This window comes from Tamandua tetradactyla, chromosome 16 (assembly GCF_023851605.1).
Source record: "Tamandua tetradactyla isolate mTamTet1 chromosome 16, mTamTet1.pri, whole genome shotgun sequence".
Classification (NCBI taxonomy): domain Eukaryota; kingdom Metazoa; phylum Chordata; class Mammalia; order Pilosa; family Myrmecophagidae; genus Tamandua; species Tamandua tetradactyla.
Window position 1 is genome coordinate 12,234,572 of NC_135342.1, and position 14,287 is coordinate 12,248,858.

General features: G+C 56.3%; 1 protein-coding gene and 1 long non-coding RNA gene across 4 annotated transcripts in view; one reads left to right on the forward strand and one right to left on the reverse strand.

Annotated features, from left to right (window-relative positions):
* LOC143658863 (uncharacterized) overlaps positions 1–5,216 on the reverse strand; it is an 18,434-nt gene extending 13,218 nt beyond the window's left edge. For both annotated transcript variants that reach the window (XR_013163347.1, XR_013163346.1), the window contains exons 1-2: positions 4,797–5,216; positions 3,691–3,786 (exon numbers count right to left, since the gene is read on the reverse strand). This is a non-coding gene — a long non-coding RNA (uncharacterized LOC143658863). The remainder of the gene's footprint in view (positions 1–3,690; positions 3,787–4,796) is intronic.
* On the forward strand, positions 147–13,796 carry BCAT2 (branched chain amino acid transaminase 2). Of its 2 annotated transcripts, XM_077131234.1 has the most exons (11): positions 147–279; positions 4,032–4,106; positions 4,387–4,590; positions 9,253–9,363; positions 9,448–9,567; positions 9,662–9,825; positions 11,665–11,807; positions 12,004–12,089; positions 12,340–12,480; positions 12,558–12,632; positions 13,358–13,796. In XM_077131234.1, the coding sequence occupies exons 1-11, from the start codon at positions 256–258 to the stop codon at positions 13,394–13,396; spliced, it is 1,182 nt and encodes a 393-aa protein (XP_076987349.1). In that variant the 5' UTR covers positions 147–255; the 3' UTR covers positions 13,397–13,796. The 2 variants fall into 2 exon arrangements, with proteins under 2 accessions (XP_076987349.1, XP_076987350.1); XM_077131235.1 differs by lacking the exons at positions 11,665–11,807; positions 12,004–12,089; positions 12,340–12,480; positions 12,558–12,632; positions 13,358–13,796 and adding an exon at positions 10,961–11,651.
* The last annotated feature ends 491 nt before the right edge of the window (positions 13,797–14,287 follow it).

The following is a 14,287-nucleotide window of genomic DNA, read 5'->3' on the forward strand; positions in this document are numbered from 1 at the left end:
TATTTGAAAACCGCTGCTCGCACGCTCTGGCCCGGCAGACGGGTGGCTGGAACGAGCCTGAGAGTGGGGGTGGGCTCATTCAAGCCCCGTCGCCCTCCCCCCTCCCACGCTTATTACTGCGCATGCGCGCTGCAGCCGACTCCCGGGTCCGCGCGGGCGGTCCATGACTGGGGAAGCCCCGGCCGTGGGGGCGGGGCCGGAACGTCTCTCTCCGGGAGCGCGCCCCGGCGGGCACAGTTACCCGCCGCACCGACCATGGCTGCGACCGCCCTGGGGCAGGTGGGTGCGGAGTCCGCGCTGGCGGAGCCGGGACCCTCGCGGGGAGACGCACTTCCGGAAGGACCCCAGCGCCAGCCCATCCCACTTGGCGCCGCACCCCTCGAGCTCGCGTCCTGCTGGGGGGCGCGGAGCAGACGGGAGGATGGCACTGGGCTTTAAATAGGGAGACGTGGAATGGGTGGTGCGAGTATTAGAGGGGAAAGGACCCGGGCGGGGGGGGACGTGGTGAGAGGGGTCCGGGCCTGGGGTGGGGGCCGCAATGTGGGGGCCGTGATGTGGGGGAGGTAGTCCTGGGGGATGAAGGCGGAGACAGCCTATAGGGGCGCAGGGATGGGGGACCCAGGACCTCTAGGGTCGGGGGGTAGGAGGAGGACACACAGTTCAACCTCAAGTCCGGATTGGGAAGTGACCCAGAGTCCTAGTTCCTCGGAACTAAAGGCTAAGGTAGATGGGCGATGTCGTGTCCGGAAGCCCCGTATCAGAAGTTCTGCACCTGGGTTGGAAATCGAGGCCCCTTTGCCTGTCAAAGTGACACGGGTCCTCCAGGCCAGAGGGGAACATTCCAGGGCTTCCGACGGCATGGCAATCAGCAAAGCTGGGAAGCAGCTGTGGTCTTAGAGAACAAGGTTTCTGGCGAGGAGGGGAAACAGTAACAACTCAAGAAGGGGGTGATTTGAGCCTTGATGGCCAGGGCATGACCTTGGGAGATGTGTTTCCTGGTCTTGACATGTGATTTTTCTGGGTCTATTAGCCCAGGCTGATGAGTAAATAGATAGGAGGAGAGTTTAAGTTCTTAGATGAACCTGATGTTTACTCTCTCAGAGACTTGGTGATGAGAGGGGATAATTCTGGGCTCTGACCAGAACAATCTGGGTCTGACGATGACATTCCAGGGCTGTGGCAGAGGCGGCTTGTCACTTGGTGGGAGGAGAGGGCTAGGCTGTGGTGGAGAGTCCTGACCTATAAGGGGTGTGGCCCTGGACTGTGATGTGGGGACAGTGCTGGGGTGTGAAGGGGACACTGCCAGGCTATAGTGACAGTAGTCTTGTACCTTGACAGGGACAGCCCTGGGGCTATGAAAGGGACAGTCCTGGCCTTTAATGGAGGCAGCCCTAGGTGTATGACCAGGGCAGGGCAGTCTTAGGCTGTGAGTGTGGGGATCGGGGGGGGGGGGGATGTCCTGGTCTGTGACAGGGACAATACTGGGCTGTAATGTGGCGATGGTACTGGGGTGGGAAGGGAACAGTCCTGGGCTTTGAGAGAGACATCCTGGGCTGTGGTGGTGGTAGGGTTGGGACAACATGGCTGAGGTGGGGGCAGTCTGGAGTTGTGCTGTGGAGCGTCCTGGGCTGTCCTAGGACGGTGTGGGGGCTCTGTCCTGTCACAGAGCCCTGCCCCTCACCCCTTTCTTATTTTTAAATTTAGTCCCAATCCTTTTACACCCTTGTCCTAATAATTTTACCATTAAATTTAGGTAATCATTTACCATCTAGGGTCAGCCCAGTCCTGGGTGACAAGACAGTGGGACTCGTTCCCTGAGCTGAGGTCCCTGCCCCTAGAGGGATATCCTAGGAAGAGGAAGCTTCTCCCAGCATTACAGGGCCTCCGGGCCCAGCGTGGGTTATAATTGCCCAGACACCCTGCCTACTGCTTTCTCTCTGCCTCAAGGATGTCTGTTGTTTCAATTCTCACTTTTTTCTTTTCCCCACTCCTGTCTCTGGCCCTTAACAGCTCTGCCAACTTCTCTCCAGGCATCCGCCTTCTCTGTCTCTCCCAGTCTCTCCTTATCTCTCAGGGTGTCCCTTCCCCTGTGTGCTTTGTCACTTGAATCTGAATCTGATCTTGGCCTATTTCTTTCCCCTTCCCTCCTCTCTCTCTCTCTCATAGTTTCTGTTTATCAGGCTCTCAGTCTTTTTTACTCTGTTGCTCTTGGCTTTTCTTCTTTGTCTGTCTTGTTAGGAACGTATCTATTTCAGCATCTTTTGGTCTCGATTTGTTCTTTTCAATTTGTTTTCCATTTCTGGGTCTCTTTGTCTTCTCACAATTCCTTTTCCCTCTTTTACTCTTTTTCCGGCCCACTCTCCGTCTGTCTCAGTTCCCTCCGAGTGTCGGCTCTCCTGCACAGAGGCTAGCTGTCTGCCTACTGTGTGTCCGTCCTCTGTGTCTCCACGCTGTGGGGACCCTGTCCCCTCCTGCACAGAGGCTAGCTCTCTGCCCACTGTGTGTCCGTCCTCTCTCTACGCTGTGGGGATCCTGTCCCCTCCTGCACAGAGGCTAGCTGTCTGCCCACTGTGTGTCCATCCTCTCTCCACCCTGTGGGGACCCTGTCCCCTCCTGCACAGAGGCTAGCTGTCTGCCCACTGTGTGTCCGTCCTCTCTCCACGCTGTGGGGATCCTGTCCCCTCCTGCACAGAGGCTAGCTGTCTGCCCACCGTGTGTCGTCCTCTCTCCACGCTGTGGGGATCCTGTCCCCTCCTGCACAGAGGTTAGCTGTCTGCCTACTGTGTGTCTGTCCTCTCTCCACACTGTGGGGATCCTGTCCCCTCCTGAGCGAAGCGGGGCCCTGGGCGGTGCAGGCTCCAGGTCGCCACCTGGAGGCCATGCTCTGGGCCCACACTCTAACCCTCCCACAGGCCCTTTGGCCCCACGCCACCCAGGACCACACCTCAGGCCTCACAGTCCAGGCTTCAGGACATAGTCTTCCCACAGCCCCCGTGTCCCCCGTGACCCCGTACTGCCATTCACATCCGGTCTCACTACCACTACCTGGTACCAGCTCCCCCAGCCCCCAGGCGGGGAGCAGACCAGAACGTTCTGTCCACCCCTCTCCAACTCACTGCCACCACCTAGCTGCCTCCTGACACAGCTGGGAAAGGGGCATTGAGAGGTCCAAGGACACTGCAGAGGGGCCATTCTGCTGGACCCAGCCAGCCCTACCCTCCCTGCTGGCTTCCGGCAAGGCAGGGAGGGAAGAGTGTGCCTAAGCTTTGTCTGGTGACGACCAGGGTGGCCCCAGACTCTGGGTGGCCCCTGATCCATGTGTCTGCCCTCAGCCCTGGGACTTCATAGGAAGTGAAGTCACCAAAAAGTGAACCAGGTATGGGATTGGGCTTTGGGTGATCTGAGAGCCCAGCTGATACCTAATGTCCTGAAAGAATAAGGGACCCCTGGGGTCTGAGGGGGGAGGGACTGAGGGCCAGGACCCCTGGGCCTGAGGGAGGATGGGCTGGGGGCCTGGAACCCCGGGTCTGGGGGAGGAGGGGCTGGGGGCCTGGACTCCTGCGTCTCCCCCGGGTCTGGGGGAGAAGGGTCTTGGGGCCTGGACTCCTGCGTCTAGAGGCGCCATGCATTTAGGTCCCTTGTTTTCTAACCCTTGTCTAAATTTGGGTCCCCTCAGGAGCCTTCACTTACCTGTGCACCTTCCCTCCTCGCTGTCTCGTCTGAGCTGGTCAGAAGGCTGGGGCCAAAGTTCCCTGGTGTGGGAGGCGCCTTCTTTTGACTTTGCCCCTGTGCAGAGGACAGGGAGCTGACTTAGCACTTTCCTGGGTGGCCCTCTGGGGGTGGGGTGGGGAGGAGACTTGGCCTTCTGCAGGAATCTCCCCCTGTCCCCGTGACAGGGAAAGGGGCTTGACCAGGGTCACAGGCCCTGTCCTGGATGTGCAGAGCCTGGGACTTAGTGGGAAGTGGCATACCAGGTGCCTGGGCCCCTGTTCTGGCCTCATCACCTTTCTCACTTCTCTTCCTACCATCAGATCTGGGCTCGAAAACTTCTCCCTGTCCCTTGGTTTCTGTGTGGTCCCAGAAGATGTGCCTCCTCCAGCTTCAAGGTGAAAGGGAGACCCGGACCCCTGGGTCTGAGGGAGGAGGGGGCTGGCATCTGGATTTGGGCATCTCCAAAAGTCCATGGCCCAAAGTAAGGTGGGTGACGGAGGGGTAGGTAGCCCTCAGACAGTGGAGAAGAAATGAAACTACAGGTTCCAGCAGCCTCTAGGTCTAGAGACCCCTTTTGTCTATGGCCCCCCACCCCAGGTGTTCATGGGAATCGTAGTTTTTCTACCTGGAGGTTGAAGCCGGCTTCCAGGCCCCTAGCCCCTTTTCTTTTCTCAGGCTGCAGACCTGCAGCTGGAAATGACACAGGAGCCGCACAAGAAGCCTGGCCCTGGCGAGACCCTGATGTTTGGGAAGACATTCACTGATCACATGCTGATGGTGGAGTGGACCCTGGAGAAGGGCTGGGGCTGCCCCCATATCAAGCCCTTCCAGAACCTCACACTGCACCCAGCCTCTTCCAGCCTCCACTACTCCATACAGGTGGTGTGGCGGCCGACCTCTGTCCCTAGTCCCTCTCCGTGTCTCTTACCCCTGGCTCGGTATCTTCCCAGGTCTGTCTTGCTGGGTTGGTTTTTCATGCGTGTCTGCTCTCTGTGCATTTGTCATCCTTTTTCTGAGATTTCTCAGGCCCTCTGCTGGACTCCTTGTCTTGAAAACCCCACAATGCGGGTACACCCCAATGTTACCTGTGCTCTAATGGAGGCTGCTGAGGCATTGTGGGCCAGGAGAGACATCTGATCGAACCTCTAAGTTGAAAGAAAGTGGACTCTCCTGCAAAGAAGGGAGCTGGAGGGGGTTAAGGCAGCGTGGACAGCCAGTACAATCTCAGAGGGGAGAAGAGTCTCATGCCCTGGGGGGATTGAGGCATTGGAGCATGGTGGGGGGCTGAGGATGTCACTAGGACCGCTGGGCAGCTGAGGGAGCAGCCGTGGAGGTCCAGAAACAGGGGCAGGGCAGGTCCCACTCTGGATATAGTAAGGTTCCTCCTGGGCCATGTGGAGGATGAGCAGGAGACCAGGAGGCTGGGGGAGGCTAGGGGGAGGCCGCAGCTGGGAGAGGAAGAGAGCCGGGCTGGCTTCAGAGCTGCAGGGATGGACAGACGGCCATGGGTCTAAGAGATTCAGGGTTGGGGCGGGTGGCCCTGCCTGTGGGGGTGGGGCGGTGGGGGGAGGGGCCGAGGATGGAGCCCCGGAGTCTGACCACGGGACCTTGTAGACCAAAGGACAGCACCCAAATGGGGACCTGAGAGGAGGAGCAGCTTTGCAGGGTGGGGTGAGCGTGAGCAGGGCGGGACCTGTGGGATCACTGGGAGAGCCACCCAGAAGGAGTTGGTTTTATGACCTAAAGCTTTGGCTGAGAGCAGTACCCTCCCCAGGAGAACTCGGCTGAGACAGGATTTGGATGGGCGCATTCCAGCTCCAGGAACGGGTGTGCACTCTGGGTCATGGTTTCGTGACATTAGGAATGTTGGTTTCTCTTTTTTTAAAAAAGAATTTTGAGGATTTTTTTTCCCCATCTACGTCTGAACATTTAACTTGTTCCACTCGATTCTTGTGGAGGAGACCCACCTTCGGGATCACTTCGATTCTAAGGCAGGTGCTGAGGACCATAGACTAGACTGGCAGGTGCTCCCAGCGGGTGGTTGATTGGAGACCTCCACCCACCTCTCCACTCCACCCCTACAGCCAGGTTGACCTCCAGTCTCTTGGGGACACGACACTTCTTCCTTCTGTTGAGTGAATGCAGATGAGGTACTGGGTTAGAGGCTCTGGCATACACTGGTCTCTCATACAGGGAAACAGGCCAGCTGAGGGCACAGGAGAGTCATGTCTCCATGTCACCCTCTCTCTAGTACATGCATAGGGTTAACTGGTGGGCCACCTGTCTCATCATCATCATCATCGTCACCTGTCTTCATCATTATTTATGATGGGAAAACATACATAACATAGAATTGTCCATTTTCACCATTTTAAAGCATGCAGCCCAGTGGCATGACATACATCCACAATATTGTGCCACCAGCACCTCTGTCTAGTTCCAGAACTTTTTCCTCACCCCAAAAGGAAACCCAGTACCCATCAGTAGTCACTCCCCATTGCCCCTTCCCTTACACCTGGTAACCACTAATCTGCTTTCTGTCCGTATCCACCTGTAGTTTTTTTTTTTTTTCTTTATGTTCTTTGGAGTATTTTAAAATCAAAACAGTTTTCGAAAGGGTCATCCATTCACATCATTCAAAATATACAAAGGGGTTGCTCATCCCCATTCCCCAGCCACCTAGTTGTCTTACCCTGAGGCAGCCCCGTTAGCAGATGATGTCTTTCGGAGCTCTTTCCATCTACAGTGGTGATGTATATAATTGTTTTGCACCACTCTTTCCATGCAAAATGTAGTGTCTCAGTTTGCCTGAGCTGCTATGAGAAATCCCACACAATGCGTTGGCTAAAACAATGGGAATTTATTGGCTCATGATTTTAAGGCTAGAAGACTTGCTTTCACCCTGGGTTGGTAGCACTCTAGTGCTGGCTGCTGGCAATGCTTGGGTTCCTTGGCTTGTATCTCTTTCTCCTGCCATGTTGTCTTCTTTCTAGGTGCTGTTACTTCTGGGTCTTCTCAATACAGCTTCCAGATATATGGGTTAAGACCTACTCCTACCTAACCTTGAGTTAGAGTTGCACTAAAAATATTATCTGCAAGAGGTCCTATTTGCAATGGGTTCATACCCACAGGGATGTGAACTAAGATTAAGAACATGTGTTTTGGGGGGTCCATAATCCAACCGCCCATAGCTAGCGCAACACTCCCTTGTATCTTGCCTAGAAGCACTTTTCCCTTTGTTTTTACAGCTACATATTATTTGACTCTAACACTGCACTTCTTTGGACACTTAGGTTGTTTCCAGTTTTGTGCTACGGTATATACTTTTGCAACCAATAGCCTAGTACAGCATTGCTTCTTTAAGTGTAGCTGTATCTGTCAGCTCAGTTTCTAGAACTTCTAGATGGTTGAATCAAAGAACATATTTCTCTCTGTTTGGGTAGATTTGGTCACACTAACCTCCAGAGATGTTGTTATCAATTTCTACCCCCACCAGTGCAGCCTCTTCCCCCAAACCATGGACAGCCTTTGTCAAACTTGGATCTTTGCCAATCTCTGAAATGGTTTTAAAGGTATTCCATCCAGTGCAATTTAAATTTGCAGCTCACCCCAAATTGTGAATGAAGCTGTGCATCTTTTCGCAGGCCTAAGAATCATTTGTGTTTCTTTGAACCATCTTCCTGCAAGGCTCATTTTTCTTTCAGGTCAGGTTTTTTAAAAAAACTGATTTGTAGGGACACTTTATATATCACAAAAAGTGATCATTTGCTTTATGACTTGAAAATTTTATACCAGTGTGTTGTCGCTTGTCTTTTGACTGTGGTTTTTGCCATGTGGTAGATGTTTTATTTTGATGTTGTCAAATGTATCAGTCTTTTCCGTTTTGGGCTTCAGTAGTTTGTCATACTTGAGCGACTATTCCCAATCCATGATATAAAACTTTTATCTTGTGTTTCCTTCTGTAGCCTTTATGGTGCTGTTTTAAAAGTGAAACTTTTAACCCACCTGGAATTTTTACTGGTGTGATGTATGAGATAAGAATCTGGTTTACTTTCTTTTTTCTTCCTCAATGGATACTTCCCAAAACATGCACTGAATTAACCATGTTTACCCTATTGATTTAAATTCCACTTTCTAGTCTTTTCTGTTGCTCAATCTCTCTACCCACAGGCTAATGTCAACATTGTCTGAAAGAGTGTAGGTTTATAATCCGTTTTAATGTCTGCCAGGGCTATTCCCCACCCCCACCTCTTGCCCTTATTATTTTTCCCCTCCCCTCAAACCCTTCATGCCCTGGATATTTTTGCATGCTTCCCTTCCTTGTTCATTCATTCATTCATTCATTCAGCAAACACCTATTTCTCGCTAAGCCTGCCCTGGGCAAAGAGGGCTGTGTGTGTGTGTATCTGTGTATACTCTGGCAAACGTGTTGGCTCTGGTCCCTCCCTGGGCACCCCCATTCTGCAATGGGGCAAACACTGAAAAAGCAAACACAGAGGTGCTCTCACCTGCCTGGTGCTGAGAGCCCCATCATGGTAACTTTCAAGCTGAGCCCTAAGCAATGAGTTGGAAGAAAGGAAGTGAAGCAAGGGGGAGCGTTTTCCTAGCAGGGAACCCGGGCTGAGGTGGACTTGGGGGATGGGGTGGGGGGAGCCTGGGGCCATGGGGAGCAGGGGGAGGCCACCGGGTAGCCACAGGGGTACCCTGGGCAGAGCGTAAGTGTTGGCGGCTGGAAGTGCTAGAGGCCCGAGCACACCATACCTGAGAGTCTGGACTGTATCCTGGGAACACTGCCGGCTTAGGTGAACGGGTGAGGGATAGCCTTTCATTTCATTTCTTTTTCTTTTTTTTTTTTTGGCATGGGTAGGCTCCAGGAATCAAACTCGGCTCTCTGCATGGCAGGCAAGAATTATGCCACTGAGCCACCATTGCACCGCCCTTTTTAAAAATTTTCTTTTTTTTTTAGCCTTTTATTTTTAATTAAACCTTTAAAAAAATTATTATTACTACCATAGGAAATTTCAAGCCTTTAAAGTAGAGGGAGTAATATACGCACATAACCCCGTCCACCCAATTGCATTGTCGATACCTGCCGGCCACAATTTCGTCTTTTTTGTGCGCACCCTTGCCTGTTCCTGGGTTATTCTGAAGCCAATCCCAGACCTGGTAGGATTACACCCATAAATATTTCAGCATGCCTCTCAAATGCAGAGACCCTCTGAAAACGTCATCATGCCCGGAAAATATTAACAGCAGCTCGGAAGGAGTTAAAGTGGGGTGTCCCCTCTGCACCGCGGGCCCGGGGGTCTCTCCCCCTGCTGTCTGCGCTCTCCTGTGTGTCTCTGGGTCTCTGTCTCACTGTCTCTGGGCCTCAGCGGGTCAATCTCTCCTGGGCCCTCCTCTCCCTCTCAGTCTGTCTCCACCTCTGGCCCTTCTCTGCGGCGCCCCGTCCCTCTCCTCTCTCTCTCTCTGGTCCCGATGTCTCCCCAGGACGCCGTGGGGGGCCCCGAGCCCTGAGCGGTCGCCCGCCTGTGCCCGCAGCTCTTTGAGGGCCTGAAGGCCTACAAGGGCGGGGACCAGCGCGTGCGCCTCTTCCGACCCTGGCTCAACATGGACCGGATGCTGCGCTCGACACTGCGCCTGTGCCTGCCGGTGAGCGGCTGGGGGCGGGGGCGCGGGCCGGGGGGAGGCGCCCCGGGAGCCCCTGACCCGCCTCCCCCCCTCCCCCCACGCCAGCCCTTCGACAAGGCCGAGCTGCTCGAGTGCATCCGCCAGCTCATCCAGGTGGACCAGGACTGGGTGCCGGGGGGCGCCGGCACCAGCCTCTACGTGCGGCCCGTGCTCCTCGGGACCGAGGTGGGCGCGCCCGGTCCCGGGGACCTGCGTCGGGGTGGAGGGCGCCCCCGGCCAAGGGCCCTCGGGTCCCTGACGCCCCCTCTGCCCCTCGCAGCCCTCCCTGGGTGTCGGCTCTATCTCGCAAGCCCTGCTTTTCGTCATTCTCTGTCCGGTGGGCTCATACTTCCCCGGCGGCTCCGTGACCCCCGTGTCCCTCCTGGCGGACCCAAAATACATCCGGGCTTGGGTCGGCGGTGTGGGCGACTGCAAGCTAGGGGGGTAAGTCGCCACCCCACATCAGTCCCAGCGGGCTCCGCTCTAACAGGAGACAGATTCTCGTGCCCATGCTCCCCGGCCGTCTCTAGCATGTCGCCTTTGTCCTCCCTGGTCTGGTTGCGCGTGGTTGGGACATCGGATGCCATGTTCCTGCTCGGGCCCTCGGGCTCCTCCTCTGCAGTGTGGGGTCCATTAGTGGGGCTCAGCACTCAGTGCTGAGTCCCTGACACCTCCCTGGCCCTTGGAAACAAACTGGGAGTGGAAGGGGCTTATTCTGCTGCAGGACAAACAGGTGCCAGGATAGATGGGAAGGGATGGGCTGAAAGGTCAGTGGGGAAACCAGAATGGACCCCAGGGAAGCCTCCAGAAATGAAGTTTAAGCTTAGCTCATTTGTCTCTCCCGGGGAAGCCTTCCCTGAACACACAGGCTGGGCCCAGCACCCCCCAGTTCCCTGGCGTTGGCCACTCTGTGTGTGGACTTTCAAGGAGGAGACTCTCAGGCTGCCTGGCCCCTGCCAGGATGGGGTGTGTTGGGACAGAGAGTGTGGTCACGGCAGGGGAGCGGGGAATATTTGTTCATTCAGCACATACCCGGGAGGTCTCCTCAGACCAGGCTGCATGCCAGGTGACACTGGGAACCCAGATGAGTCAGAGCCAAGCTCTGCCCTCGAGGGTCCCACAATGCAGAGTGACATATCCTCTGATGGAGGTGACCCAGGGTTCTGTGACAGCTCAGCAATGCCCTGACCAGGCTTCAGGAATGGGGAGGGCTCCACAGAGAAGGTGACCCCTTGACCAAGTCCAGTGGGTGAGAGGAAACATTTTCCGGGTACAGATGGTAATCCCACCAGCAGGAACAGGTGTAGGGGGTGGCCAGGGAAACAAAATAAGTTTGGCTTTTGCCACAGGCTTATGAAGTAGTCACAGAACAGACCAAGCTTTGAATGTGGGCCGAGGGGCCAGGATCTTGTTCTGGGGTGCTAGGGAGCCACAGAAGGTTCAGAGCAGGAGAGGGGCAGGGTCAGCCCTGGGGGTGGAAAAACCCCTCTGGGGCTGTGCACATGTGTGTGTGCGTGTGTGTGTGTGTGGAAGGATGGGGCTCCCTTGTCCCCGGGCCCACCAGGCTGCCCTCCACCAGGAATTATGGGCCCACAGTGTTCATAACAGCAGCTCGGAAGGAGTTAAAGTGGGGTGTCCCCTCTGCACCGCGGGCCCGGGACAGAGAGTATGGTTACAGCAGGGGAGCGGGGAGTATTTGTTCATTCAGCACATACCTGGGAAGTGTCCTCAGACCAGGCTGCATGCCAGGTGACACTGGGAACCCAGATGAGTCAGAGCCAAGCTCTGCTCTCGAGGGCTCCACAATGCAGAGTGACATGTCCTCTGATGGACGTGACCCAGGGTGCTGTGACAGCTCAGCAATGCCCTGACCAGGCTTCAGGGATGGGGAGGGCTCCACAGAGAAGCTGACCCCTTGACCAAGTCCAATGGGTAAGAGGAAACATTTTCCGGGTACAGATGGTAATCCCACCAGCAGGAACAGGTGTAGCGGGTGGCCAGGGTCACGGATGGTGGCCAGGGAAACAAAATAAATTTGGCTTTTGCCAAAGGCTTATGAAGTAGTCACAGAACAGGCCAAGCTTTGAATGTGGGCTGAGGGGCCAGGATCTTGTTCTGGGGTGCTAGGGAGCCATAGAAGGTTCAGAGCAGGGGAGGGGGCAGGGTCAGCCCTGGGGGTGGAAAGACCCCTTGGGGCTGTGCATGTGTGTGTGTGTGCATGTGTGTGTGTGTGGAAGGATGGGGCTCCCTTGTCCCCGGGCCCACCAGGCTGCCCTCCACCAGGAATTATGGGCCCACAGTGTTCGTGCAGCAGGAGGCACAGAAGAAGGGCTGTGAGCAGGTGCTCTGGCTGTACGGGCCTGACCACCAGCTCACCGAGGTGGGCACCATGAACATCTTCGTCTACTGGACCCACGAGGACGGGGGTGAGCCAGCCCAGGCCCTGGCCCCCTCCCAGATGACACCTTGCAAGCAGGTGTTCCCACCTTCCTCATAGACTTTGGGGCCCAGGGATCCTGGGGTGGGGTGGGGGCTTGTGACTCCTGAGAAGATTGGGGGGTGGGGGGCAGGTTTGGAGATGAGGGTATAACGCCCCATCCCCACCCCTTCCACCTGCCCAAGCCCTGGAGCTGGTCACTCCCCCCCTGGACGGCATCATCCTGCCTGGAGTTGTCAGACAGAGTCTTCTGGACCTGGCTCAGTCCTGGGTGAGGGTGTGGGAGCTCAGGGCCACGGGGCATTGGGGCCCAGGGTATCAGGGGTCTGCAGTGGGAGCCCGTGTTTGGGGTGGGTGGGGGGTCGCCTAGGGTACCCGGGTATGTCTCTGGGTCTCTGCCCCTTTGTTCTGGGTTTCTGTCCCTGTACTCCTCACCATCCTTAGGGAGGGAGGGAGAGGCAGGGGACTGCAGCAGGTCAGCCTTCCCGGCCCACTGTACCCTGGCCCCTTGCCCCCTGCAGGGTGAGTTCCGGGTGGTAGAACGCAAGATCACCATGAAGGAATTGGTGCGGGCGCTGGAGGAGGGGCGGGTGCGGGAAGTCTTTGGCTCCGGCACCGCGTGCCAGGTGAGCCCGGTGCACCGCATCCTGTACCAAGGCCAGGTGAGGCGGGGCTGCCACTGGGGGCGGGAGGGAAGGGGCTGAGAGGGGCCGGGTCCTCATGGCCCTTTCCTCCCCAGCAACTCCACATTCCCACCATGGAAAATGGGCCTGAGCTTATTCTCCGCTTCCAGAAGGAGTTGAAGGCCATCCAGGTGAGGTGCCCCCCGGGGAAACGGGCTAGATGCTTGTTCCCCAGAAAGTTCCCATCCCATGAGCCTCTGGACTGAGAGCAGAGTCAGGGCCGCCCCTCCCCCTATGCCAATAGTGTGAGGAGCAGATAACGGCCCCTCCCATGGGCTCCAGCCTGAGTGTTTGTTTTGAGAGTCTCTGTGACCTGGAACACCCCTTGGGGCTAAATAACTTTGGCCTATGAGCCTGGAGCTAGCTCTTTGGTGTGAGAAAGCCCCTTCCCACAGGCCTTTGCGGGCCCTGGGTGTCCTCTGGTGAGAAATCCCTTTCCCACAATCCCTTGTGGGCCCTAGGTATTCTTTTCTCACAAGTCTCTGCGGGTCCTGGGCATCCTTCTGGTGAGAAATTCCTTTCTCATAACCTTTGGGCCCTTAGTCAACACTTTGACTTCAAAATCAGCCTCCCATGAGCCCCCCTGGAACCCTGGGGTCTCCGTTTGGCCACTGGGCCAAAGAACTGCACTTTTTCTCATCCGGGCTGTCACGGTTAACTTCTTTTTGCAAGAGCCTTCGAGCCTTAAAATAACCCTCCTCCCTTAAGCTTCTTCATCAGTCCCCCCTCCGCGGACTACATTTCCCATGAGGTCCTGGGGCACTGCTCCGTTAGCGCTCAGGCTGGGGCGCCCCGAGGGCTGCTGGGAGTTGGTAGTGCGACTTCCACCTCACGCTCGGCTTCCTTTGCACGGCAGTACGGAACGGGCGCCCACGAATGGATTCTCCCGGTGTGACGCCGAGGGCTGGTGCCCGACCCCCCCACCCGGGATCCACCGACTTGTAGCACTTGGTTCCCACCAACCCTCACCTCTCTCCCACCAATGACTCACCTGAAGTGCAATATGAAGTAAAAGGCCGGGACGCCGGGACGCCTGGGTCTCTGGCGCCGCCACGTGGTCGCTACACTCCCAAAGCCAGAAGGACCGGAGCCAGGCGTCCCGGCCCCTTGCTCCGCCGCCCGGGCTTCGGGGATCTATCTGGTCCCCTCGCTGGTCCGGAGCGTGGGGTCAAGAGGCACCTTGGCCCTGACTCCGCATATTCACCGTCCTCAGGCCGGAAACCCCCGGTGCTGCCGTTTATTTTCTTTTTTTTTTTTCTCGTTGCAATTTTGAAATAAAATGCCAAAGAACAAGAGTTAGCTGTTATCTCCAGTGACTCCGCAGTCCGAGCGCCCGGTGTTCTGCAGACCCTGAGAGGGCCTTTCCACTGCATGCCAGACGGAGCTTAGCCTCTCTCTCCACCAACCTGCTCCTCCTCGCATTTCCCCATCTTGGGGACAGCCCCACCGTCCACGCAGACCCTAAGCCAGATCTCAACACTGTCCCCTTCCCGTCAAAGCCCGTCGGTCCCCAGGCCCTGTTTCTCCTGGCCGTGGCTGCTTTATCTGTCCTCTCGTCTCTGGCCCCTTAGCCCCGACGTGGACCCTAAGCGGTCTTTCTACAACTAGACCTGCCTCCGCCCCTCCCCTGCTTTCAGCCCTACTGTGGCTCCCCAGCGCCCTCCGCCGGTACTGCAGATGGTGGGCGATGCTGGCTGGGGAGAGAGGCAAGATGCTGGATCTTTGAAGGGAGGGAACATCAAGAAGTCTATAAAACATAGTCCCCACTGATTTGTCTGTGTGAGTC

Bases quoted from the DNA above. Each gene is read 5' to 3' on its own strand.
- BCAT2 (XM_077131234.1), top strand. From the start codon at position 256: ATGGCTGCGACCGCCCTGGGGCAG. The intron at 4,107-4,386 runs GTGAAAGGGAGA...TTCTTTTCTCAG, and splicing joins GTGCCTCCTCCAGCTTCAAG to GCTGCAGACCTGCAGCTGGA. The intron at 12,090-12,339 runs GTGAGGGTGTGG...TGCCCCCTGCAG, and splicing joins TGGACCTGGCTCAGTCCTGG to GGTGAGTTCCGGGTGGTAGA.